Source organism: Rattus norvegicus, chromosome 4, assembly GCF_036323735.1.
Source record: "Rattus norvegicus strain BN/NHsdMcwi chromosome 4, GRCr8, whole genome shotgun sequence".
Classification (NCBI taxonomy): domain Eukaryota; kingdom Metazoa; phylum Chordata; class Mammalia; order Rodentia; family Muridae; genus Rattus; species Rattus norvegicus.
The window spans coordinates 52362384-52387897 of record NC_086022.1 but is presented as its reverse complement, the minus strand read 5'-3'; the positions used below and the strand labels follow the sequence as shown (position 1 = coordinate 52387897).

At 41.7% G+C, this 25514-nt stretch overlaps 1 protein-coding gene across 5 annotated transcripts in view; it reads right to left on the bottom strand.

Annotated features, from left to right (window-relative positions):
- Window positions 1-24892, bottom strand: part of Ptprz1 (protein tyrosine phosphatase, receptor type Z1) — a 197900-nt gene extending 173008 nt beyond the window's left edge. For 2 of the 5 annotated variants that reach the window (XM_006236138.5, XM_006236139.5), the window contains exon 1: window positions 24441-24885. In XM_006236138.5, coding sequence (XP_006236200.1) covers window positions 24441-24498 — 58 coding nt within the window. In that variant the 5' untranslated portion in view covers window positions 24499-24885. Of the gene's footprint in view, window positions 1-24440 lie in introns of all 5 variants that reach the window. The other 3 variants (NM_013080.2, NM_001170685.1, XM_006236137.5) reach the window with 2 other exon arrangements.
- Between the last annotated feature and the right edge of the window lie 622 nt (window positions 24893-25514).

Sequence of the window (25514 nt, the reverse complement as noted above, 5' to 3'; positions counted from 1 at the left end):
CAACCCCACTGAAAGAATGTGATTCCCCAGAAGAAGAGCAGCCAAAGAGACAAGAATCACACACAAGAAGCTTGTTCTCGTTCTCAGTGAGAAGCCTTGCCTTGGTTGTGCCGGTTTCTTCAGTGGCCAGGGATGTGACCCCATGGCCACTGATAACCTTACATCTTTGGCATTCAGTTTCAGCTTTCTCCCTTTATCTTCACCCTAGTCATGTTTCATACCTTCTTCTAGCCTCCAAACTTGACCTCTCCACCCCGAGAATCAATATGAGCTTGACACCTGTCTCTCAGGTTTCAAAGCCTGATCATGTATCCTGTTCTGCTCTAATAAATGACCATCTCAACTCTGCTTAGACTTTAGTTGTGACACTAGCTACTCACTGGGCTAGAATATGCTTCAGAAAATGGCTTGAGATCTGTTTCAGGAGCAATGCAGTTCCCAGTTTTCATCTACTGACACCACAGTGGTTAAACTATTGAAGAACTAATTCCCAGGAGCAGGTGGTATTTCTAGCTCTAGCTTATACTTTAATTTTCTCTTGTCCCTGGTTCTAAATATGGTCTCTAAAATTAGGTAAGAGACATCTTTAAACCATCCCCACCACTTTATATTGTCTCAAGAGGAGAGCCAAGAGACAGTCGAAAAGCTGCATCATAGTCCTGGCTCAGAAATCTAATAAACAGGGTCCTTCCCCAGGTCTAGGATAAATGCCCTCCGTTGTCCCAAGTCCTCAGCTACTCAATTTCTCTTGCTCTGATTTAAGGTGTTCCAGAATCCAAATTTCCCCCTTCTTCCTGCTGGAGCAGAAAGAGAAGTTTGGGAGAGGAGAGGGGAGGAATAGAGAGAGGAAGAGAGAGAGAGAGAGAGAGACAGAGTGGCAAAGAGCCACCAAATTAGCACTCTGTTCAAATGAAATCCATGCTTTTTGTAAGTTTAACAGTAATAACAAAACTTCCAACAGCAGAAAAGCACATGAACTCACAGTCAGGTGAATTTATCTCACATATATTCAGCATTGCATATAAAATGTTGAAAATAATAGCAAAGCAAGAAAGATGCAAAATGTGTATTTGGGGGCTCTCAACTCACACAGAAATGCATCCCCAAGCACTATGGCTTGAGTCATGACCAGATATCAGTGCGATTAATGTGAACGTGGATGTGAATGTCTGTGGCTGCTAGGATTTTCAGAAGGAACATGGGGACGTGAGATGTTTCTATAGCTGCTGCTTCAGTTCAGTGGAGGCCACTAATACTGAGGGCCTTTTAAAGCTATAAAAATGTTGCTGCCTTGTAAGTTGAAAAGTAAGATAGTATGAAAGAGAGGGAAAAAATGGTACTGGAATAGTATCACCTAGGAAAACAAATTATAGCCATGAGTTGAGAATTTATGATGGCAAATCTACAGTCTGTACATCTTGGACTTTCTGGGTTCTTTCTGGACCATTATCACTTGAAAATTCCTTGTGTATTATGTCATTTGCTACACTGTCTCATGGTCTACTTTACTTATTAGTGTGTGTGTTTATGCTTGTGTGTGCACACATGTGTATGTAGACATCAGTGTGTGTGTGTGTGTGTGTGTGTGTGTGTGTGTGTATACCCATGCCCATGGAAATATAAAATTAATGTTTTATGTTTTCCTCATTTACTTTCCACTTTAGTTTTGAGATAAGATTTCTCGCTGAACCTAGAGCTAATAGGCTAGAAACTTCCAGGATCCTGCTATCTCTGCTAATGGGATTACGAGGTAAGCTGATACACTTGGCTTCTTTTACAAGTGGTGAGAATCTGAACTCAGGTTCTCATGCTCAAATGGCAAGCACATTACCTACTGAGCCATCCCTTCAGCTCCCCTAATTTACTTCTTACTTATGGGCTTTGTATTTTTTGCTTAAGGCTATTTAACATCAAGTACTTGCTAAAAAGTTCTCATTGACTTTCAGATAGATAATTTTGGCAACAGTACCAAAGAGGTGTTTGTGTGTGTGTGTGTGTATGTGTGTGTGTGTGTGTGTGTGTGTGTGTGTGTGTGTGTGTCTGAGAGACAGACAGAGAGAGAGAGAGAGAGAGAGAGAGAGAGAGAGAGAGAGAGAGAGAGGCGGCAGAGTTACATGACGAATCTCAGGAGCTCAGACTCTGGAGATCAGCATCAGAGTGCAGATCTGAGTTATTGCCCAGCACACATGCTTAGATACAGTGTTTGAGCCAACCCCAAGTCCCTAAAGCCTTGGTCAATCCTATCTCACACCTTCACCATGCTCCAATGAAAGCCCTTGCCTAATGAGGTAACTCAGAAGAAGTGGGCGTTGTATCTTCACCTGTGAGGATGGTGGAAGCAGCCATCGCCCTGGCCTCAGTTCCTTTCTACTGTCTCACTGGTTTGCTGGGAGCCATCTTAGATCTAGTAACTGACTCTTTGAGGAGTCACAGAAGCCTGTGGTGCCTTGATCCCCATCTCATTTTTTTCCTTCACAAGGTTGACACCCCCCACAGATTATAAGTAGGTGCTTCTCTTTGTAACAAACATTAGTTTTTAAGAGTTGCATCCACCCTGTCCTAACATAGATTAACAAATCATCCAGCATCATTATTTGAGCTGATTTTACAGTTCCTTCTAAAGAATGTATTCAAGTGTATTGCCCCATCAACCTGAGGCAATTGCAGCAATGTAAATGAATTTAGCACTATGCTAGCGTAGAAGTCAATAATATTTTTAAAAACATTCTATTTTTTAAAGATTTGTTTATTTTATTTATATGAGTACACTGTACCTATCTTCAGACACACCAGAAGAAGGCATTGAATCCCATTACAGATGGTTGTGAGCCATCAGGCAGTTGTTGGGAATTGAACTTAGGACCTCGGGAAGAGCAGTCAGTGCTCTTAATGACTGAACCATCTCTCCAGCCTAACAATAGTATTTTTTAAAAGTTAGGGTTGAAAACAAACTTTGACTTCCTCTGTTCTAGAAAATATGGTTTGGGCACATAGCAAGCAGATATCTCTTTTAGTTCTATCATCAACCATCCTCAAACCAGTGGATAACAAGATTTCCCAGAAATTCCTCTAACATTACAACTACCTTCTGAAAACGTGAGAGCACTGGAGGTCGGGGCAAACAGTGCATGAATAAACTATGAGACAATCAGGACTTTCTTTCTCATGGTTAAAGAAATTCCTCTGAAGGGGATTCTTGTTGGTAGGATGAGACCTATAATAGCTGAGCATGTTCATTGATATGCCACATGCTTCTGTTGTTTATTATTCTGTTGAAGTTCATACTTCTTTAGAAGTACCATTTTCTGGAACTGTAGCACTTTAATGTGTCATCAGAGTGTTCTACATTGCATCTAAGAAGATGTTACGTTCCTAGGAAAAGGTTTTATTCTTAAGATTGAAGAAACAGATTAATGGGTCTTTAATATCATAAGATTTTACAGAAAATAGTAGGAGCTTAAAAGCCTTCGTTGAGTGACTGAATGAAAGTCACACGTAAAAGTATTGACCTTGTATACTATCATGCCCCTCTGCATTCCTGGCCAGACAATCATTTAGCAATTTGTGATCACTAAGACTTTTGCCCAGGAAGCAGCACACAGATTCTATGTTGCCATGGGAAAGATACAGGGAAAGCTGCTGATCATGGACCTGTGACAATTAGGAAGACTAGGATCATGGCATCTTTGTGACTGACAAGTGTTAAGACAGACAGTGGCCAAGAGGCTACACAAAAATCTGAGCGGCTAACACGATCTAGAGGAAAGAAGAATCTACAGAGGGATGTACAGAAACAAGCACCCACATTTCTGGACACCCACACACTTGAGCTCACTGTGGACACTCACACTCCTGAACTGACTATGGATACCCACACTCCTGAGCTCAGGTTGGACACACACATCCTGAGTTCACCATGGACACCCACACTTCTGAGCTCACCATGGACATCCACATTCCTGAGTTCACCATGGACACCCTCACTCCTGAGCTCACTGTGGACACCCATATTTCTGAGAGCACCATAGTAGCACCAAGCCTGAGACCAAGTGTCAACTTGAGCAACACAAGATTCTGGGTTTTCAAGAAAAATGCATTTTCTGATATAGAGGTCAGTTCTTAGTTCTATGTTAAAATGAACTGTGTCAAACCAATATCAAACCCTAATTCCTCCTATGATTTTCTGAGAATCTCATTACCACTGAAGGTGAAAGAGGTTAAAGGTAGAGGGCTTGAGAACAGACTTATACTCTTCCCAATAGTGAATGAACAGAAACTACAGTATTAACAATGTAAAATGAAAACAGCAATGTCCACCCCAGTACTATAAAGATCATATGAAAACACAATATTAAATTAATGTCTCAAGAGATCATTTCTAATGTGACAATATTAACCAAGCTATTTCCTCTCCACATATAAGAAATACCCATTTTATGAAATAAATCCCTGCCAAATTAAAGACTGTAACTTACTGCAAATGGTAAGAAAAATACAGAGTCCATGAGTAAGAAGTGGAAAATGTCTCATCCCTCACAGCCTGTTTCCTATGCTCAGTAAGGTATCTACTTTATGTGAGTAGAATTATGAGGTATTTCTCTTTCTGTTAGTGACCTTGTTTCACTCTCTAGAATGTTCTAGAAAATTCATCAGTGCCACAGCATATGTGATGTGTCCTCTGTTAAAGTTTGAATGAAATTCCACTGCATGCACATGCTAAGGCTGCTCTGTTCTTTCGTCATCTGTGAATACTCTTGGCTCAGTAGCTAACATATTCACACTCTCAGATGTAGTGAATGGAAGGGTAGCTTCTGAGGCTTTGAGGAGAAGAGCACAGGAGTTGATATTTTCTGAGAGTTTCTGAAATTCAAGGTGAAAAGGCTGTGTAGACGTCCTGTGTATAGCAGTGAGGAATACTATCCTGCATAACCAGAACTTTCAAAGCATATGCTTCATGTAATGTAGTTTAAACCCTATTTTATTTTCATAACAAGCACATAGTTATTGATATTAATATACTCTTCAAATGTATGTGTCATTAGCTGTAGCTATTCAAAGCTCTATTATAAATTTTATTGATTTGGGAATCATTAAAGACATCTACAAGTAGTCAAGGAAAAGACGGATTTGATTGAGAAAAAAAGCAAAACAGTTGACTTTCAAAGAGCCCAGGACATTTAGAGAGTAGGACCCAAACAACATGTAGGAAACAGTGATACTGACCTTCCAAGGGTACCTTGAATGGTATGTGTCTGGGGACGATGGGAAGGAACACAGCAGGGATGCAGAAAGATGCTAAGATAAACTTTTTTGAAGTTTACCTGGCCATAGGAAGGATCTAGTGTTTTGAATTTCTTTGAAAAAATTTGTGTTTTCAGTTGATGTAAAGATTGAAGGTTGTAATATGGTCTCTATTTCTCTACATATTAGCCTCTTGGTCAGTGGGTCACAATCCATTTGTGGGTTAGAACAACCCTTTTATAGTGATTGCCAAAGATTGTTGGAAAACACAGATATTTACATTACGACTTATAACTAGCAAAATTACAGTTGTGAAATAGCAATGAAAACAATTTATGGTTAGGGGTCACCACAATGTGAGGAACTGCATTGAAGGATTGCAGCCTTAGGACTGTTGACTTAGGTCAATCTGAACCATCTCCAAGTTTCTGAAATTATCATCTTGAACGAAGAAATCTTTGTTTTTGAGACCAGGAGCATGCAACACTTGAAGGCGCATAAAAACGCACCCAATTGCAATAAACCACATCCAGGTGAAGCTCCCACAACATATTAAGAACTAAATATGTACTCTCTCATCATTCATATTTCCTTTCCATGTTTCTCAGTGAATATAAAAATGCCCTGCTTTTTTTGGCAGGTAAATAGTTTGTAAGAATTTGATAATGATAATGATTTTCTTCTTCTAACCTAGTGAACTATTCACATTAAAACAAAATTTTCTCTCTTGGCTTGGGAGATGTTTCTGTGGATAAATCACTTGTCGTGCAAGCATGAGGACTGGAGTGTGGATCCTAAGAACCCAGGTAAAGCCAGAGGTGCTAGTCACTTTGTTCCTACAGAAATGGGGGTGGGGGAACAACCCACAATTGACTTCCTTGGTGTTTCCGTTCTCTTCCATAATTAGAGTTTAAATATCTGTCTCCCAAAAAATAAAACTATTGTTATTTCATACTTATCTCTGAGGAATCAGGGTGGACAAGACTGGTGGACAAGAAGGAAAGCTGGCAATGCTCATTTCTCCCACTAGAATCCATTGTTTCTGAACAGTGTCTGCTTTTGCTCACCCTATTGCCAGGGACACGTGCTATTTTAGAAGAGAAAGAAATAACACTACACCCCTTCAAATGTCTGAACCTCAAAATAAAAAATCTCAAACAAAAGAGAGGAACAATTCATGCAAATGATGTCCCCAGAGTACATAGTTTGCTTCTGTCTTCTACAGTTAAGGGGAGAGATTAGCATTTTAAAGCGAATTGAAAGCTCAACTGAGAGCTATTATAACGTTCAGGGTATCTTTTTCTTCTAAGGCCTATTCATGTTCAGAGCCTAAAATGAAACCAGCTTACAAGTTATATGTGAGAGAAACAAGGAACATAAACGATCACCCCAAAGCATCATCTAACACTTGATTTCCAATGTGCTTCACCAATCTGAGTCAATGTGTTAGCGATATAGATGCTACTGTAGTTAAATGACTCGTTTAACAGTTTATTCTGAGCAGTGATTAGAATTTAGGATGAAGACTTTGAAGTTAGGAAGTATTAGAACAGAGTATCATGTCGGTCAACCATTTATTAACCCTGGGAATTTGGCCAAGTTATGCAAAACCTTTTTCCTTACTGTCTTCTAAGTTGGAATTCCTCAGTCACAGCATTAAAGGAGGGAAAGGAAGAGTCACTGACTACAAGGGTCACCACACATCATTGAGAAAACTTATATAAAAGTTATTATGTTAGTTGTATTAAATATGCAGATGGTTTTAGTGAGGAAATTATTAATAAGGTATTTTTATAGGCCAGTGAATATATAGAAGTAGGGAGATGTTCATTAACCATACATGGTGAACATGGCAAAAAATTGTTAGAACGTAGTTGCCTAGATTCCACAGCAGCGAAAGGTAGCTAGGTAGCTGTCCATATTGAATAGATACCACAGTGTCCACTCTTCCTTATGGCAAGATGGCTAAAGGCTGGCAAAGTGAGGGGCAGCTTCTATACTGCATTTGAAGGTAATCTGCAGACCCTCTTGTTTCTCATTTGATGGAGTACTGATGTGTCTGTGAATCAAGCAGCATGTTTGGACAAGGATAGAGCTTGATCCGGAATGGAAGAAAGATCAGCAGATCAAATTAAAGTCTACTGAAATAGTTAAATGATGTCAGCATGGTGTTGGGGTCGGAGTTCTGGCCTACAGACATAAATCCTAGAGACATCATGCAGAAATGGAAGGGTGAGATGGTCAGGCAAGTGTGCAGACAAAGAGGTCTGTGTTACTTATCTTTCCAATACTAGAACAGAGGTCATCAAAACCTAAAAGGAGAGGTATACTTTGGCCCACAGTTTCAAAAGTTTCAGAATATAGTCAACTGAATTAATTGCTCTGGGCCTAAAGCCAATCAGTAGATATGTCAGAAAGAACATGGCGGCTCACGCTGACTTTCACCTGTAAGGACACACCCCCAAGGGCCTCATCTCTTTCCATTACACCTCACCCCATAAAATTTCTAGCCCTTCCCAATGGTGCATATCCTGGGGATCAAACCTTTAGCATACATGCCTTTGGTGGTCAGTTAGGATCCAAACGATAGTACAGCTCAAAGCATGAGCTCTTGGGGTTGTCATGCTAGTGCTGAGGTTATAAGCAGGGACGAAGATGCTGAGAGATGGCCCTGGGGCATAAGGAAAGGCCTAGGAGACATTTGGGCAGTCAAGAGACCAAGGCATTTCCAGAGTTACAATTGCAAACTGTGACTCAGCTAAATCATGACAGACAGCGCTGCCCATTACATGTAACCATGCCAAGGGCACGACTGAGATGGATCAGGGAAGGTTCTTGCAGTGACGGGAGCAGATTCTTGTTCACTACAGGCTCACGAGCAAATGGAAGGAGAGAAAACCCAGATGCTAACTGGAAAATTCTGTCTAAAAGGTTAGCAGTATATGAAAGGCCAGAGATGCGGCAGAGGCAAGGAGAGGAATATTGCTCTCTTTTGTTTTCAGGTGTTTATGTGTATTCATGTGTGAGTGCGGGCACGTGTCTACCATGGCATGTGCATATTATGGCATGTGAATGGACAGCCTTGGCGGTTAGTTCTCACCTTCTACCTTGTTTGAGACAGATGCTCACTGCTTGTTGCAAACTCGGGGCTAGCTAACCCACACATTTCTAGGGATTCTCTGTCCTTCCCCCTTCCCCCATCTCTCTGTAGGAATTAAGTGACTACAGATGCATACCAGCACATTTGGCTTTACCTGGGTTCAAAGGATCCACACTCCAGTCCTCGTGCCTGCATTGGCAAGTGCTTTATCCACAAAAACATCTCCCAAGCCAAGAGAGAAAAATTTGTTTTAGTGGAAACAGATCAGCATGTTAAAACTAATCATTAGCATCATCAAATACTAAGCTAGTCACTTGAGGGGAAGCATCCATGCTTTGATTGCTAATGGACATAACGAGTAGACAAAAAGAATCCCAAACCTAAAGAGCTACTTCTCCTATGTGAGCATTTGCTCCATGATGACAAGGACCCCTCCCAGTAATTCAAGGCACTCTTGCTGTATTCTCTCCTATTGAATAGTTGCTTCTCCTTTGACGAGAAGGTCATTCAATAGCAAATACTCCTAAAAACAGACTATTTGTAATTTCACAACTGATCTACTCGTCTCTGAACTGTAACTAAAGGTCGGCAAATTTTTCCGACCTCCTCTTACTGAATTTAAGTGGGGCTTTTATTTTACATAAGTAAAAAGCTAAATTCTTCTGGAAGCAGAATAAAAATATTCATTACTTTAAAATTAATGTTAAACCTACCAAATTCATCCCCGGGCTCATGATTGCAAAATTTCAATAATTGAATTCATTCCCTATGTCTCTGTGTCTCAAAGCCCAGTTTTTCCCACACAACCTTAATCATTACTTATAGATACAAGGCAAGTCTTTATTAGCACAAATACTGCTGCTTTTAGTGACTATTTAATGAAATGGTGGCTTTTAAACTTTTAATCACCTCGTTAATATTCTATCAAGCATCACTGTTCCATCAAGCAATCTGCTTTTGAGTTTTACATCTGAGTATTGTAATTATTTCCCTCTGATGTGCTGTTTTCTATTCATTTATATTCCTTAAGGTTGTAGTGGTTGCATTTGAACTCATTAAAACCTACGTTTCAAGTTCTTAAATCTCCTGCAATTCAATATCAGTCTGATTCACACTGAGTTAAAACTAATGTTTTTTACCCCCTGTGTGATTATGTACACTAGAGAAAATTCTTCACTTGTCCATTAGCCTCCTAACTACTAAGTCACTTGTATGAACAGAACACTAACTTATGATTCTACTAAACATTTGCCCTGTCTTGGTGGATTTCTATTTGCAGCCATAGAGACCACTCTATCTATGCCAGAGACACGATGCCAGCAGCTCAGGAACTGAGTATATGCAAAGTGTGGTGGTTTTAGAATGTCTCTCAGCGCCCCTAAAAGGAACTGGGCACAAGTGTACTATTCACATTTTTAAAAAGACATTGAAATGTCAACAACCCCAGTCCCCTGTCCCATGGAAAAAATCAGTTTTGCTCTATAAGTCTCTTATGCTGCTTTAAAAAAATTAAGTACAGACCCAGGACAGAATGAATGCTGACAATACCACTATTGACAGCTGCAGGTAACCCATGGGCATGAGATACACCACGGTTTCTCTATGCTTGAATCAAACAGGATCCCACATATCTCTAATCTTGTTCTTGGGGAAAAAAGGATAAAAGAGGTTGAGGGAAATGCTCTTGGCTGGCGCTGACTGGGGTGTTGGAGGGATGAAGAGGTGTTACTGAGAGGGATCCGGTATCGTTTTGTTTCATTAAACGCTGGCTTGACAGGAAACGTAGGGGAAGCTTACCCAAAGAAATGGTGCATCCGCTGGGCAGGCCAAAAAGTAGATTCTCCCACCACTACGTAGAATAAAGAAACTTCTAGTACTCTTTCTCTCATGTTTCTGGCCACAATGTCATTCTGCCTGTCTTCTGCATTCACTATTGTGCTCTCTTCCAATCGCTTAATTTTCTTTCTTAAAAGTCCGAATGCCAAGAGTAAAAGCCCTTAGGAAGTTGTCCATGATTGGGTGCCAATTCGGTTCAAAACCTATATAGATTCTTGGACCTGTTAAAATCAGAATGTGATTTGATTGGCCCACTTTCCATTTACATTTTGATAAATTAGAGGAACTGGGTGAAGTTGAGGGTGAAGTGAATTCTAATTCCCCAGTGTTAAAAGTTGCATCCCAAGTTTCTTAGTCTGCTAAGGAGTGTCCTGAATGTGTTCCTGGGGAACCATCATTAGGTTTTTCTGTCTTCAGTATGATTGTTTTGGAAAGAATTGCACTCATATAGACTGCAAAGGTATACTGGGTACCTACTATATAGGCGAGAGGTACATCCCTTATAGCCCAGTGAATATAAATCTTGAGTTTCCTCAAGAGAAACCAAACTGGAAACAACTGGAATGCAGAGTGTACGCTGTGAGTGAGTGAGGCAGTGTCCTGAGGGAGCAGTGATGTTCTAGAAAGTTGCAAAGAGGACACAACCAGAGATTCAGAAGGTCAGAAGCCACAGAGTGGTAAAGATCTTGAGTCAAGGGGAGCCAGCAATGTACGAGGATTGAAGGAAAGCTTGAGAAGTAACTTGAGCTCTTCAGCTTTGGACGGACTGTGGATACCCTGGGAAGAGCATCACAGGACATCAAAAGTCACGTGAACCTTTGTGTCTTTCCCAGTCTTGACTAATGTACATAAAATCTTACCCAATGTCTCCTCAAAGGTTTCTGTGGTCGGAAACTCTGGCAAACCTCATCGTGTTTCACTACTGAGGCTGGTTGCAGATTTTCTTCTTAGACTATGAAAACACAAAGTCTTCTTAGGACATGAGTCCCTTAAGGGATTCCCATGGCCGTTGCTACACACTTGCAAGAAAATGTTTTTAATGTTGGTCTTGGAGAAAAAGTGATGTACATCAAGACCCTAAGATGGATGGATGTTCACTGCATTGTGTCCATTTCCCAGGATGGGAGCAGGCAGATTTCTGACATTTTCATGGCTCTGAGTTGGTTATGTTTCCTACAGTGAAACTTTCCACCTGTGTTTTGGTTAATTAGTATGTATTTCTAGGATTTTCAAGTGACAAATAAAGACATACATAATACATATGAAACCTTTTCATTTCTTATTCCTCAGTCCCTACAAGAAAGTTGTGAGGGATAATGGATGGAGATTTCCGCTCCAGTCTACAAGTTCTAAGTTTACACGTGCACATGTTAATATTTTCTCATTGAAAGTTCATAGTTCATCCTCTTAGGGAGCAACAGCCAAGCATAATAACGTTGACACAGAGAGTCTGTCAATCTATCTTTGATGACCTATTTTCTATTTGTCTTCTCAAGCAGGGCAATCACTCACACAGACCTCCAGCCTTCTACAAGTTTCCATCCAAAGACTCCCGTCAAATATCCAGCCTTCCCATGTTTTTATAGGTGGAAACTTACAGCCCAGAAGCACACTTTGCCAGCAGGAGACCTAACTGCCTCATAGGAGAAGGACTTAGCAGCTAAGCTCACAGTAGAGAAAGTAGGTAAGCATTTCATCTTTGCCTGCCTGAATGCCATCGTGTCTAATAAAATTTCAAAAGTTGAAAGAGATAAAGACACCCCCCTCCTGGTCTTCCAGTTTACGGGTGCTGCAGGATTTCAACTTTTCAATGTAGAAAATGAGGATGCTGAGAGAAACTGCTTCCAAGCAGTGAACCAGAAGGCTGTCTTGTAGGCATCTTGCCATGGGCAGAGAGGTTTGTATAAAATCCAGAAACCACGGAGGAGCACGCAAGCATTTTGTGTTTTGATTAATCCTGCCAAGAATCCTGAACAGTTAGAAAGTGCTGAAAGATTAGCAAGAAAATATCATGGAATCACTGTCAAGATGGCGGCTTCCCTGGGCACTTTATCTGGTGGAATAGATGGAGTCCAGATTGTACTGTGTCTTATAGGATTCAGGGCAGTGTGCCCTAGGCACTCGTGCCTAATTAAATGTGATTTCACTCTTTACAAAATCTATGTAGCAGACAGCATTGCTATCTATGTTCATACTTTTTCTAGAGAAGCCTAAAATTACAGGTTTCCTGGCCAACTGTCTAACATTGTAGCATACGGAGCTGACATTCGTGGCATAAGGGCAGCTCCCTCTGTCCACAGTTAGGCTTCATGATAGAACAGGTCTAACCTTACAAGTCATGTGATGTGGGACAGAATGTGCATGAAGAAGGTTTAACTTCTACATTTATTTGAATGTATTCTTAGCTACACAATTACTTTGAATGTGATGGGAAGAATACTGAAAAATAAACTCATTTCAGGGTACAGATGCAAAACTCGGTGAACTTTTGCTCAAGAACAGGAATATACAAGCTACATATGAAATTAATAATGTATGTTTTTTCTGTTTTTACTCTCCCTCCCTCCCTTCCTCCCTTCCTCCTTCCTTTTCCTTTGCTTTTGGTTTGTCCTTCTTGTTTGTTGTTTTTGAGACAAGGTCTTATGCTACAGCCTTGGCTGGAGTGGAACTTGCTATACAGACCACGCTGGTCTCAAATGCATAAACGTCTGCTGGCCACAGAAAAGACAGAGGGACGCAACAGAGGCTTATGTTATAAACTGAAACAGCAAACTGTCTCGTACAAAAGAGGGAAAGAGGGGCTGCTCACAAGCTCGCATGCCTTTTACGAAGTGTATTTACATCTTTTATTTTTACTTCTTCTTTTTCTGATGCCACCATATTACATTTTGTATCTGTAACCAGATTTACCCCTTAAAGATGGAAATACTGATTCAAGCCCAAGTGTGTTACTGAGCACACAGACTCCTCAGTGAGCTCTTGCTAAGTACCACATAGCTTCACTTCTCTAACTAGGCCCATCCCCTGAGGAGATGGCAGGATTGACTCAGGTCACAGGCAGCAATGGACATTCTGCTTTTTTTCTTCCTCTTAGGTCCAGGAACACTTCAGGGCCAGAACTATCAGAGCATGGCTAGAGAGATAGCTCAGGAGTTGACAGTACTTGCTGCTCTTTGAGAGGACCCAAGTTTGGATCCTAGCACCCACTTCAGGAAGCTCACAACTGGCTGTAACGCCATCCAGCTCCAGGAAATCTGATACCATCCTCTGGCTTCCACAGACATGGATATAAGAGGCATAATTTTCACACAGATACTCATGCATACATATAAATAAAAATAATAGACTGAAATCTTTAAAAGAAATCAAAGTGTGTGCTGGAATTAATCTGAATAGTTTTCATAAAAGATACCGTTTTAATACTTAAAGACTCTTCCAGAGTAACAAGAAACATACATATGTAATTATTCCTCTTCATAGGAACATGTATTTATAGATCTTCATTAATTTATGCATGACTACATATATCTATATAACCATATATTTATAACATGGTTGGATAACTGTAAATATATGACTATTATGTACTACTTTCCATTATGAAAGTCATCAAACAAAAACTGTCCACAACCAAACATATCTTATATACAGTCAATAATTTTTAATAGATTTTCACTTTGTAATCAAATCCTATATAGCACAATATACTATATTTTTAATTACTTATGGAAATGTGCACTTATATTTCAATTACCTATGGTAAAATAAACTTACATTTTGGTTTTGCTACTACTTTCTTCCTTTCCTAAGTTATAAGATTCTTCAGCTTACTATTTCATATATCATAAATATATCTTAAAGAGACATACAGTAAGTAATAAAATTTGATTGCATTGTTCAATAATGAACAATCACACGTCAACCTTGATGTGCAAGCGTGAAGTTTTGAGCTCGAATTTCCAGAAAGAATCTACATCAAAAGTCCGCATGATAACATGGTCTGCATCCCAGAGTTCCTTCCGCAAGAATAGGAGGCAGAAATGGAGAATTCCCAGCAGCTTGTGAGCCATACTGGATCATGCAGGAGCAAATAACAACAGCAGAAAGGATTCACTCACAATCAAGGTGGATGGAAATAAATGCTACCCCAGGTCCTAGGTTGTCCTCTGACCCTTTCCTGTGTGCCATGGCGAGCACAGACTACACACACAGCATTGCATGCTCCTCTCTTCCTCCCTCCCTCCCTTCCTCTCAAGAATAAACTTCAAAGCAAAACCAGGGAAGCACAGTCTATACATTGTTTTCTCCTACTCTGTCTTCAATGTGCAGCCCGCACTGTAAGCAGTTTCCAGAGAGACGAGTTTATGAGAGATGACTATGATATACGTCAGTTCATGTAAACTCATGGATAAGTATGAAAACTACTGTACCAGCAGCCTACTGGTTGCCCCACTACAGGAGTGTGTGTGTGCTCACCGTGGAAAGGACACACACGTGGGTGTTGGAAGTCCATAAGCTGAACTGTGTTGAGATGGGTGCTGCAGATGGACCTGACGCCATCGATCTGTTCGCATCCTTTCACCCCTAAAATGGTGTTTGCTTTGGTAAAGTTCTAACTATGATCTCCACAAGCAGCAGAGTCTGCTCAGATTGCTGCCCAAGTCACAAAGCTAATCAGTTTGGAGGGATGTCTCGCTTCAAGGCCCCAGGCTCATTTTAACCTTAGTTTTACTATTTAATCAATACATAAGCTCATGCTACGACCCTCTCTCTCTCTCCCCACTGTGTCTTTATCAGCAGCTCCTATAGAGCTGTGTCAGCGTGCTGTCTGCACATTTCCTTCTTGGCTATCTCTCTGATTCCCTCTGTTTCTTGCTACATCTTTACTTTCCCAGACCAGACACTCCCTCAAAGATCACGAATACCTTGTTTTCAGACAATGGCATCATATGCTATCAGATACACCGATTCTATTTAAGTCCAGTGAAGTGATATATGTGAAAGTGCTTGCTAGGCCTCAAAGTGGCTTGTGAGGATGCTATGGTCCTGTCACACACTGAACCACCAAGAAAATTCCACAGTAATGGCACTGAAGCAGCCTTACGTCCTGTCTCAATGTGTTTCAGTCACCCTCCTCTGATACGTGAGTTGTCCCATAATTCTATAGACCTGAGCAGGGGCAACGGGTCAGCGGGGAGCTTGCTGTAGAAGAGTAAGATCCCCAATATCGACATCAAAGTCTGGCGTGAGGGTGTATGCCTATAACCCCAGCGCTGAGAAGTAGGCAGGTGGAGCTCTGTGACTTACTGACCAACTAAAATGGCAAGAACTAGGCTCAGTGAGAAACCCTGTCTCAAAACAGAAGGTAGAAAAGTGAGGTGAGAAAATATCCTAACATCAACCTCTGGCTCCCACATGTGTCCATGAAGGTGAACACAACCTCAAAGGGGACCAGGGGAGCATACTACATACAAATAACCCTCCCTACCCCCACACACCTCCCTCTCTGTCTTCTCCTCCTCTTCCCTCTCTCTTACATACACATAGAAATACAGTAGTAGTAAGAATATTTTTAAAGTCTAAATTTAAAATATATATGGATTTCTCAAGCAATTTTATTGTTCGAAATCCTGCGGTCACGCTCCATTGTGGTAGATAAATGTCAGTTCCAAACTTTTCAAGCAGCTGTGGGAAATCTTCCCTACTATTTGAGAATGTGTATTGCTATTCATCCACCCAAATCATTGTTTCTTTCCAAATACCACATTTTGATTCTCTTTTATGCTTCTGTGAATTCTTTGTTGGCCCTTATGCCTTTTTGCTCTCATAGTGACCCTGAAAGTTCATCCTTCTGCATGGTGTAAAAAGGGTTCTGTCTTCCTAGAGGTGGATTAAAACCATATATAGATATATGATATATACATATATCATATATATATATACCCACACAATCCATCTGCAAAGTTTTCCATGCTAGAAAGCTCCTTTTATATATTGTGAAATTTAAATTAACCAGTATGAGTATGTAAATTTCATCTCTCTAGAGGAATCTTTATCTCAAAGAATATTCTTCGTCAAGACCCACTGCATCTGTTTGTGCTTATGTTATCATTACTGAGTATTAGTGTATTGAGGAAGGAATCTGACCATCCAGGTAAGCCCATTATTAGCTTTTAAGTGGAAGTTACTAGGGCTTTTCAAACACTGTAAAATGCAGATAGCCAAGACATGATAAATAATTGATAGTTTTATAAATGTTTTCATTTATAATTCATACAATGATAATTTTTAGAGACAACATAAAATAGATAAAATAGAAGAGGGATATAGCTAAATCTTGTATTAACTTAATGAATAGAAAACACTAACACTAACTAGTTCTACTGAATGATTCATAAAGAAGACAATACTGGTTACCACTAAGAATATGCATCATTGGCAAATGAAAAGATAATAGACTTGAATTATCAACTCCAAGTCTCTTGCCCTCCTAAGTCTGGCTTGCGGACTCTGAGGTCAATGCTTCAGTCCATACACCTCTTCTAGGGTTACTCTGAAACTGAAACTACCTTCAGAAGAGGAAAGAGGGCTGGGATATTTTCCAGGGCCTTTGTCCCTTGCAACTGGTTTTGTTTTAGCAAGCACATAACGTGCCAGTGTCTCGACCTGCAGAAAAACGAACTAAGATTAGTAGTATCATGAGGTTGGCCTAGATCTGTGGTTTTCGAGCCCTGACTGTGTCCTCCAGTCACCTGAAGTGTTTTAAGAAAACATCTATACTTCACTAAGGAACTCCGAAGCTACAGTGTGCTGAACTAGAAGTTGTTTGCATGTGTTGCTTAGCTCAGGGTACTGTAACAAAATACTTTAGGGTAGATGGGTAAAACAACAAGCATTTGTTTCTTGCAGTTTTGAAAACTAGAAAGTCCAATATCAAAGGGTCAAAAGATTTGATCCTGATGAAGGCTTCCTATGGCTTACAGATGGCTGGCTTCTTGCTATGCCTTTACAGGATGGAAAAAGATACTGCTCTTGTCTCTTCTCTCTAAGGTCATTAATTCCTTTTGTGAGAGCGTGGACCTCATGACCTATTTACTCACGAGAAATCTCATTTCCAAGTCCCACAGTCCTGATTGGGATTCAACATAGAATTTGGAGAGGAAGCACACAATCATACCTGGCAAGTCTAAAGTGTGGCCAAGATTAAAAACTCATGATTTCAGAGAAGGTCTGTCAACACTTTTGCAAGGAGACAAACATGAGACTAATGTCTTACCTGTTCCTCAACGCCATGCTGATGGCTCCTGTGGGTAGACCTTGATTTTAATCCAACTCTACATAACAGGCAACACCTTTACGTGTTCTATTCAAGAAAATGTGTAGATGAAAGTGTATGACAATTTAGTTGCAGAAATCAGATTTAATCAGGTGATGATGTGATTGAAAACCCTGAGAACATCGGGAAGGGTATTTGTAACTATCCACCCAGCATTTCAATGTATGTGATCAGAAATCACACAGGAACAATGATATCTGCTTTAAATGGTCACTTTTTTTTCAAGGATTTTTTTCTATTTATTCCTATTCAAGATACTGAGTTAATGAGTTCCAGTAAAGGTCTAGTAGTAAGATCCATGCTTAGAGAAAGAGAGAGAGGGGGTGGGGGGAAACAAGTCTCCAAGAATGAAAACCTACCTGAAGCCTAGTCACTCTTATAAACACTTTAACCCAATTCCTTCCTTCCAACGCATGAGCGAATTGTTCTTTCCAAAAATATAAAGAACATTATTTCCAAGGAAACTTATAAAATGCATGCCTTATGAAGATTCGCACAAAATGACTCACTCTTATTGAATCAAACCAGCAAGTTCACATCAACCAAGACCCTGAATAATTGAGTTTACTTTAACATCTGAGCAAATATCAGAAGAAATAAAGGACAATGAGGCCTATTTTTAACATACAGGAATTTTGAGTAGAAGCATCTGTTGACCTATCCTTTTAAGATTATGCTAACTACCAAGCCCTCCAAATTATATTAGCAAAGGAAAAATATGTTTGCTAATGACATCAAATACCATCAATTTCCTCCCTAGCCAACTCTTCATCAATATGTGGGAAAAAATGTGCCAAGTGTATTTGATTATTTAAATCCATGCTCAAAGGAAGTAAAGATTAAAGAAGAAATGCCATCAAAATGAAAAAGAAGTAAAGAGGGAGGGGAATATTGAGAAGAATATCAGAAAAATATCATAAAATCATAAATTTCATAAAATATCATGAAAGATCAGATCTCCTTAACTTCTCCTTTAGAACCATGTGACAACATCTCCCCTGTTCCAAATTCCACCCAACTGAATTTAGCTCCATTAAAAAAAAAAGAAGCATACTCAACACAGGCTATGTGTAGGGCTAAGCTATGCCCTATAATTCATCTCCAGGATTAATAAGAAACTGATAGAAGAACTGTTAAAATCATATGTCTTGAGATGTCACTATACTTCCTGTCCACATTTCTATTATTTTGTTTTCGAAAGTATCTTGGGCCACCAACCTTTCCCTAACCCTAACCCTAACCAACACTAATCCTCTTTATGATTTATCCAATATCATGGTTTGGGTTGATAGAAAGTAAGATTCTTATGCATAAGATACTTTTTAAAAAATTCCTGACCATTCTTCATCCCCTTGTCCTCCTCTCAGTAACACATGAGCGCGCACGCGCGCGCGCGCGCGCGCACACACACACACACTCACCCTGAACCCTGGAACACAGCCAGGCTCACTCATATCAACTCATTCACAATTAAATGCTCACTTCTGGCTACCCTGGCCACTGTCCATGCACTATTAAGCACAGGTGCTTTACTTTCTATGTACATATAGTGTCTGGATCTAGGTAATCTTTAAAGGACATCTGAGAGAATCATGGAAAATTGGGCTCTGGTGCCAGAACAGGCATTAATGATGAACAGGTCAAGATGATGCTGACCAAAGTGTTGACCTAGAAGAGAATCAAGACAGAAATCAGCTGATCATAAACATAAAGGTAACACGGCCTTGAGTATTAAGGGCTAACTAAATATGTCCTCTAGGTGCCCCGTCTAAGAAGCTAATGATGAACACAACACCGTCCTGAGAAGCTGCTCCAGTTGGGAAGGCAGGCAGACTATATAAAAATAGAGGACGTAGTAAAAAAAAAAGATTCTGAAGAACGTAGTGTGAGAACAGATCACTCACACGTAAACCACCCGTTGTGAATTCCAATTTATGAGGAAATGGACATTTAAGTTTCTTTAGCTGTTATGCATAACCATCATCATGTCTCAGGTTGTTTGTCCAGTTGACATAATGCAGCCCAGAAATAGTCACTATGAATCAACAATTCAAATAATGCTAATGACTTTAGAATTCCTTTCTAGTTGAGTCGATAACTTCTCAAGAGGCCAAAACCATGATTTTGTTTATTATTGTCTTCAAACAGTGCTTTTCCGTGGCTATTCTTTATATGTGTGTTCAGGTACACACATGCACATGTGTGTGCACATATATAGAGGTCAAAGGATAACCTCAGGGGTCATTCCTTTGAGCTCTCACTTCCTTTTGAGACAGGGTCTTTCATGGCCTAGAGCTTTGTGTAGTAGGCCAGGGTGTTTGTTCAGTAGGCTCTAGGGTTAGGCTCCATCTCTCATCTCAACCATCACTAGGATTACAACCACAAACCAGCACATGTAGCTTTTATATGGACTCTGAGGATCCAAATTGGGGTCCTCACATTTACGAGGTATGCCTTTTGACATCTGCACGATCATCTCCCAATCAGTAGATTGAGAAGACTATCAGAAAAATATCATAATGAAAGACCAAATCACCTTAATTTCTCCTTTAGAGCCATGTGACAATATCTCCCCTGTCCCAGGTCAGATACATACATATATGTATATTACTTAAATAGTAGAATGTATTTATACATACTTATATTACTTGTATATTTGAGACTTAACACATTTAATGCATTCACAGACTCTTCTTCTCAACTGGTTGTCAATATAGAGTCTGAGAAGTGAGAACTAGCATTTGGGGAATGTATTTATTGATGCTGTTGCTGTATTGAGACAGTTTCATACCCCTTGGTAGAAAAGGTTACCTAACCAGGGTGGTCTTGAACTTAGAGCAACCCTCCAGCCTCAGCCTATCAGGTGGTGGGATTCATGCGTCACTCAAAAATGAGATCTCTTAAAGGTCTTCAGTATGGGTTGACTCAGAACAGGTGGGTAGGGGGCACATGTGTCAGGTCTCTGTGCTTAGCACTGTTGGGATCTTAGTATGCAGCCGACGACAGTGAAGGAAGATAGACAGTAGTATATGGAGGCTGCCTTCCTTGTGTGATCTACGGCTTTGTTACTATTTTCAAGATTGCATTGAGGCAATTGTCATTGTTACCTAAAATGATAGACTGTCCTTAAATAAAAAAAAAAGGCTATATGGGAACATATGAGAAAAGTCACTGAGTACATTTTCAAGACAGCAAACAGGACTGAAATTCTGCATTTCCTCCTGGGAAGTAAGCCTGCAAATTCTCAACAGGAAAAGCTATCCTCCAGAGGGAACACAGAAAATGTCACCAAGGTGTGACTTGGAAGGTAGAGGCAGGGAGAACAGGAGTTCAAGATCATCCTTGGCTACAGTAGTTTTAAAGGCCTGCCTGATTCGTAAGACCCTGTCCAAAACAAAACGAATAAGCAAAAAAGTCAAAAGACAAACTGCAGAAAACAAGGTCTCTGACTTGGAAGAGAAAAAGATCTCCGAGGCTGTGTGATGCTAGAAAAGTCATGTTAGTTCTGTGTGCCTGTTTCCTCATCTGTGATGAGGAAAGAAATGGGAAGATGGATGCTACCATCATGGGGATGGCACTGGGTGAATGCTGGAGCTGTTGGCAGGTAGATCTAGAGCACAAACTTCATGTCCACAAAGTCTTTTCCTAACGTGCTGACGGCTTGGCTGATGGTCCCTAACATACTGGAGGCTTGACTGACAGAGCCATTTCAAAAAATAAAAAAAGGTTAGCAAACAAGCACTCAAATTGAGCTCCCAAGACAGATCTCCTCAGAGCTTCCTGAAGTTTGAGGGCTGGGGAAACAGCTTGTACTTCCAGGAAAAAAAATAAGTCTTTTACCAGAAGCAAAATTGTCACAACATACACTTTTAAGCAAGATCCCTCATTTCTCTTATAGACGTGCAAGTAGAAATGAATTTACTGATGAAGTGATCTCTCCTACAAACTCCCCCTTTGAGAACAGTCTTGCTGTGCAGAGAAACGGAGATCCCAAGTGCAGAAAGGTATTCTCATGCAAGCCAAACGTAATAAATTTCCTGAATGGGGACCAGTTATTATTTGGGGGAAGCAGGAGTGTTTCGTGTTCGAGGTATGAGTTGCTATAGAGGACAAATGGAGTCAGAACTGAAAAGACCCCTGGAACCACACCCAGAGTGACTGATGTCATAATCGCTGCAGGGGCCATAGGGATAATCCATTTTTAATGTGGCCCCACATTAAAATGTGTCAGGCAGGTCTCACAGCAATGAGATCTGACAAGGTTTAGAATGAGGTACATTACCTGTTTGACAAGAGTGTGTGTGTGTGTGCCTTGACGCAGCTCTAGAACTTGCTTACTTCTAGATCTCAAGGTCTCACGAGTGAAAAACCCCTTGGTTCCCCCCCATAATTCACAATCTTACCTTCTTATGGGAAACTACCCTGATTACAGAGGTGTGTGTGTAATTGTAAACAATAAGTACCTTGGCGAATTCTCAAACATTCCTGGATAATGGTGAGCAGGGTGGTCTAATTATGTCAGAATAGCCACCTGTACCACCACCTCAGCCAGTCCTCAGACCTTTGATTGAGCACCTCTAACGGGTGGCATGGGACCTGGAAGGCTCCAAAGACACTGAAGATGAGAAATAATTACATCCACGAACACTGATGTCTATATGGGGGGTGGCATTATAAAGGGGAGGCTGAATTTTTCATTCATAGATAATGTGCCTCACATTCCACAATATGCCACCCCCAAGGTCAATATTTCCATCTAATTTGCCAATGTCTCTAGGACAGCTTGTTGATAGCAACGTAAAGGGGGCTGGTTTAAAATGGTGAAGGATACGACGTATGCATCACATAGTAGTAGTAGTAGTAGTAGTAGGAGGAGGAGGAGGAGGAGGAGGAGGAGGAGGAAGAGGAGGAGGAGGAGGAGGAGGTGGAGGAGAGAGAGAGAGAGAGAGAGAGAGAGAGAGAGAGAGAGAACACTAAAGCATATTTCACTTCGAATAGACAGGCTTAGATTTAAATGCTATTGCATAAGCTTATAACAGTCGAACAGTGCACTCGGTTCCTTCCCCGTATGTTTTATATCTTCAAAGGCATGTGTCCAACCAGCCAAAATGTATGCAGCCCTAAGCAGGCTACAAATAATGCCTTACTATGGGAAAATAAAAAGCAACTTTGCAAATACGTGATTTGCATATAGTGGGATCTGTCTCAGTCATAAAAACGGACGAGGGCTGATACATGCTAAGACATGAGTAAACCCTGAAAACATTCTGCTAAGTGAATGAAGCCAGGCAAAATCCCGCAGCAGGTTTCCTGACTCTGTTCAGATGAAATGCCCAGAGCAGGCCGACCAATAGACACAGAACCTGAGCAAGAAACCTCAGTTAGCGTGCAAGGAGGGCTGATTACATGCTCTGGGGTCAGAGGTCGGCGATGGCAGACAACTCTGTGACTGTAGTAAACACCGATGAACATCATGCTTCGAACAGATAAATTGTGTGGCCACTGATGTTTTTCCTCAATTAAAGCCATTTCTAATGTAGTCTTGGGCTTTGCAGAGTAATACTTTGCTTCCCTAATTCTGTGAGATCTCCTTAAAAGATAATTTTAAGTAGCAAGAGGACCTGGCTTTGTTGCTAAAATGTCTGTGACTGCAATGAGGAAATGTCAGTTCAACAAGTGTGGATTGGAAGAGTGTTTCCAATGAAGCAGACTCAACAATCAACTTCAAGTCTCCCCAATCCTGGAAGGTCAGGGGCTCCAGCCGCTGAGTGGCTACCTGCAAGGCTTCGACCAAGTCAGCCTTGAGCATTTTCACCAAGCCTTAGGGATTGAAGTTAGGTGAATACACGGAGTGAATCACGGGCATCATCACCATAGTGATCTACACAATTCTTTTTTTTTTTTTTTTGCATCAGTCAGAACTAGAAATGATTTGTGTTTGCAAAGGTTACGGTGCTAAGAGGAGCACCACCCATTGGGTTGGAAATGCATATTTAATGTATCCCTTATTATAAATAATCTAAAATTTAAAAGTAGGGTTTTAGAACTGATAGGAGCTAAACAGTTATACTCACAGATCGAGGTACATATTCTAATTTTTAGGTTAATGGCTCCATTTGAAAGGGGCTTTCAATAATTAAAATAACGGAACAAAACAACAAGAAACAAAAGACACGTTTTCCTTTTTTTCCCTTTTGGAAACCTAAATCTGCATGCCCATCCCATGTAAATATTCACAGTGCTGACTGCAGAGTGCAATCTCTATTTAATATGTGTATAGTTCGGAAGGCTGCGAGAAGGCGCTGTGTACCGTAAGCCCATCACCTGCAGCTCTTCTCTCTGGAAGCTGGGGCACAATGCTCACAGAGATTTGACTGGAACTTTTTTGCAAGTGACTGTCTGGACTTGAACGTGACTAAATTGAAAGTACTAGAAAAGTCAGGTTGGTGCTTGTTCAGCTCAGTGCCTCTCAGGTGCGTATTCGTAATTCAAGTCAGACACGTGTGCCTTCCGTTCAAGTCCACAGTCCTGGCAACGTAAAAATGAACGCTTAGGTCGCAGCCCCTCGCCACCGCTGTACTGTATTTCAAGTCACTGACTCATCCTCTTATGTAGGTCTACAAAGGCTATTCCCACAGTTTGCAACATGGAGAAGAGCGCGCGCGCGCGCGAGAGAGAGAGAGAGGACTCTGACTGGGTGACCTCCGGTGTCCAGGTGTCCTGACCACACGAGTCTCAGTAGGGGGACTTAGCAGGTGGTGGCGGCTCAGTTGAGGGGGTGGGGGAGCAGTCCGCGGAGGTGACATCGAGAGGTTCAGAGTAACTTCCTGGGGTGCTGCCGACAATTCTGAATCCACCCCCCCACCCAAAGCCGCGTCCCAGAGACTGAGCCCCGCGCGGCCGCCCCACCGAGGTCCTATCACTTACCCAGGCGACACACGCACAGTAGCTGAACGCACGCGAGGAAGCTCTGCAGGATTCGCATCTCCAGCCGGGTCCGCGGCCCCTCGCCAGCCGCAGGGGTACAGCTTAGGGTGCAGAGAGTGGGAACACCGAGACAGGGGACGCCGGTGACTGGCCAGGGTCTAGGTGGACGTGTGATCGAGGGAGAGAGAGAGAGAGAGAGAGAGAGAGAGAGAGAGAGAGAGAGAGAGAGAGAGAGAGAGAGAGAGAGAGAGACTATAGAGCTAGGTGACCGTGGGCGCGGGGACCGAGCCCGGGCCAAGCGCGGGGCTTCGGGCGGGACGCTGTCCCCTGCCTGAGCGGGCTGCAGCGGCCAGGATCTGAGCGCTGGCAGCACAGCGGCGCGGGATTGCGGGGACGCGCTCCGGGCTGGGCACGCGCAGCGCGCGGGGGCCGGGGTCGCGCAGCGGCAGAAGAGGGGCGTGGCGGAGCCCAGCCTGTCCCAGCCCCACGCCCCTCCCCCGCCCGGGGCCGGAGGTGGAGTGGAACCCGCTGGGGCTTAGAATCTTCGCGGAGAAAAAGGTCTCTTCATTAAGGCTCCTTCATCCCCCTAGGAAAACACAAGAGCAGGCTGGGTCCCCATTGTCCCGCACAGCTTGGGGCTGACCTTTTGGCTTCACCCCTGGGAAAGTCTTTTTTTCTTTTGTTTCTTGTCGTCTCTGCAGTTACCAAGCAGATCCTATCAGGAAGGGGTGAAGGGAGCCTGGGTAAACTGAGCTTCCCCCAACCCCTTTCCATTTCCCTAGTAAGTAAAGTAGTTCCAGCCCCCATTACCATCAAGGTAGTTACGTCCAATCATTTCCAGCCCTGTTGTGACCATTCGGTCCTGGCTGACCCTTCATTAGACCCCAATCATTCTGCCATGCTGTGCACAGCTGTGAGGAACTCGCAACACTGCCCTGGTCCTGCTGGACAGAACTCCCCAAGTGTCTCTTTGCACAGGGTCCTCCTGCAGGAAGATTTTTTTAATTGCTTGATTGAAGGGTACATAAAATAAACATAATACACACCTTGTGCTTCCGCAGAGCTGAGCATGCC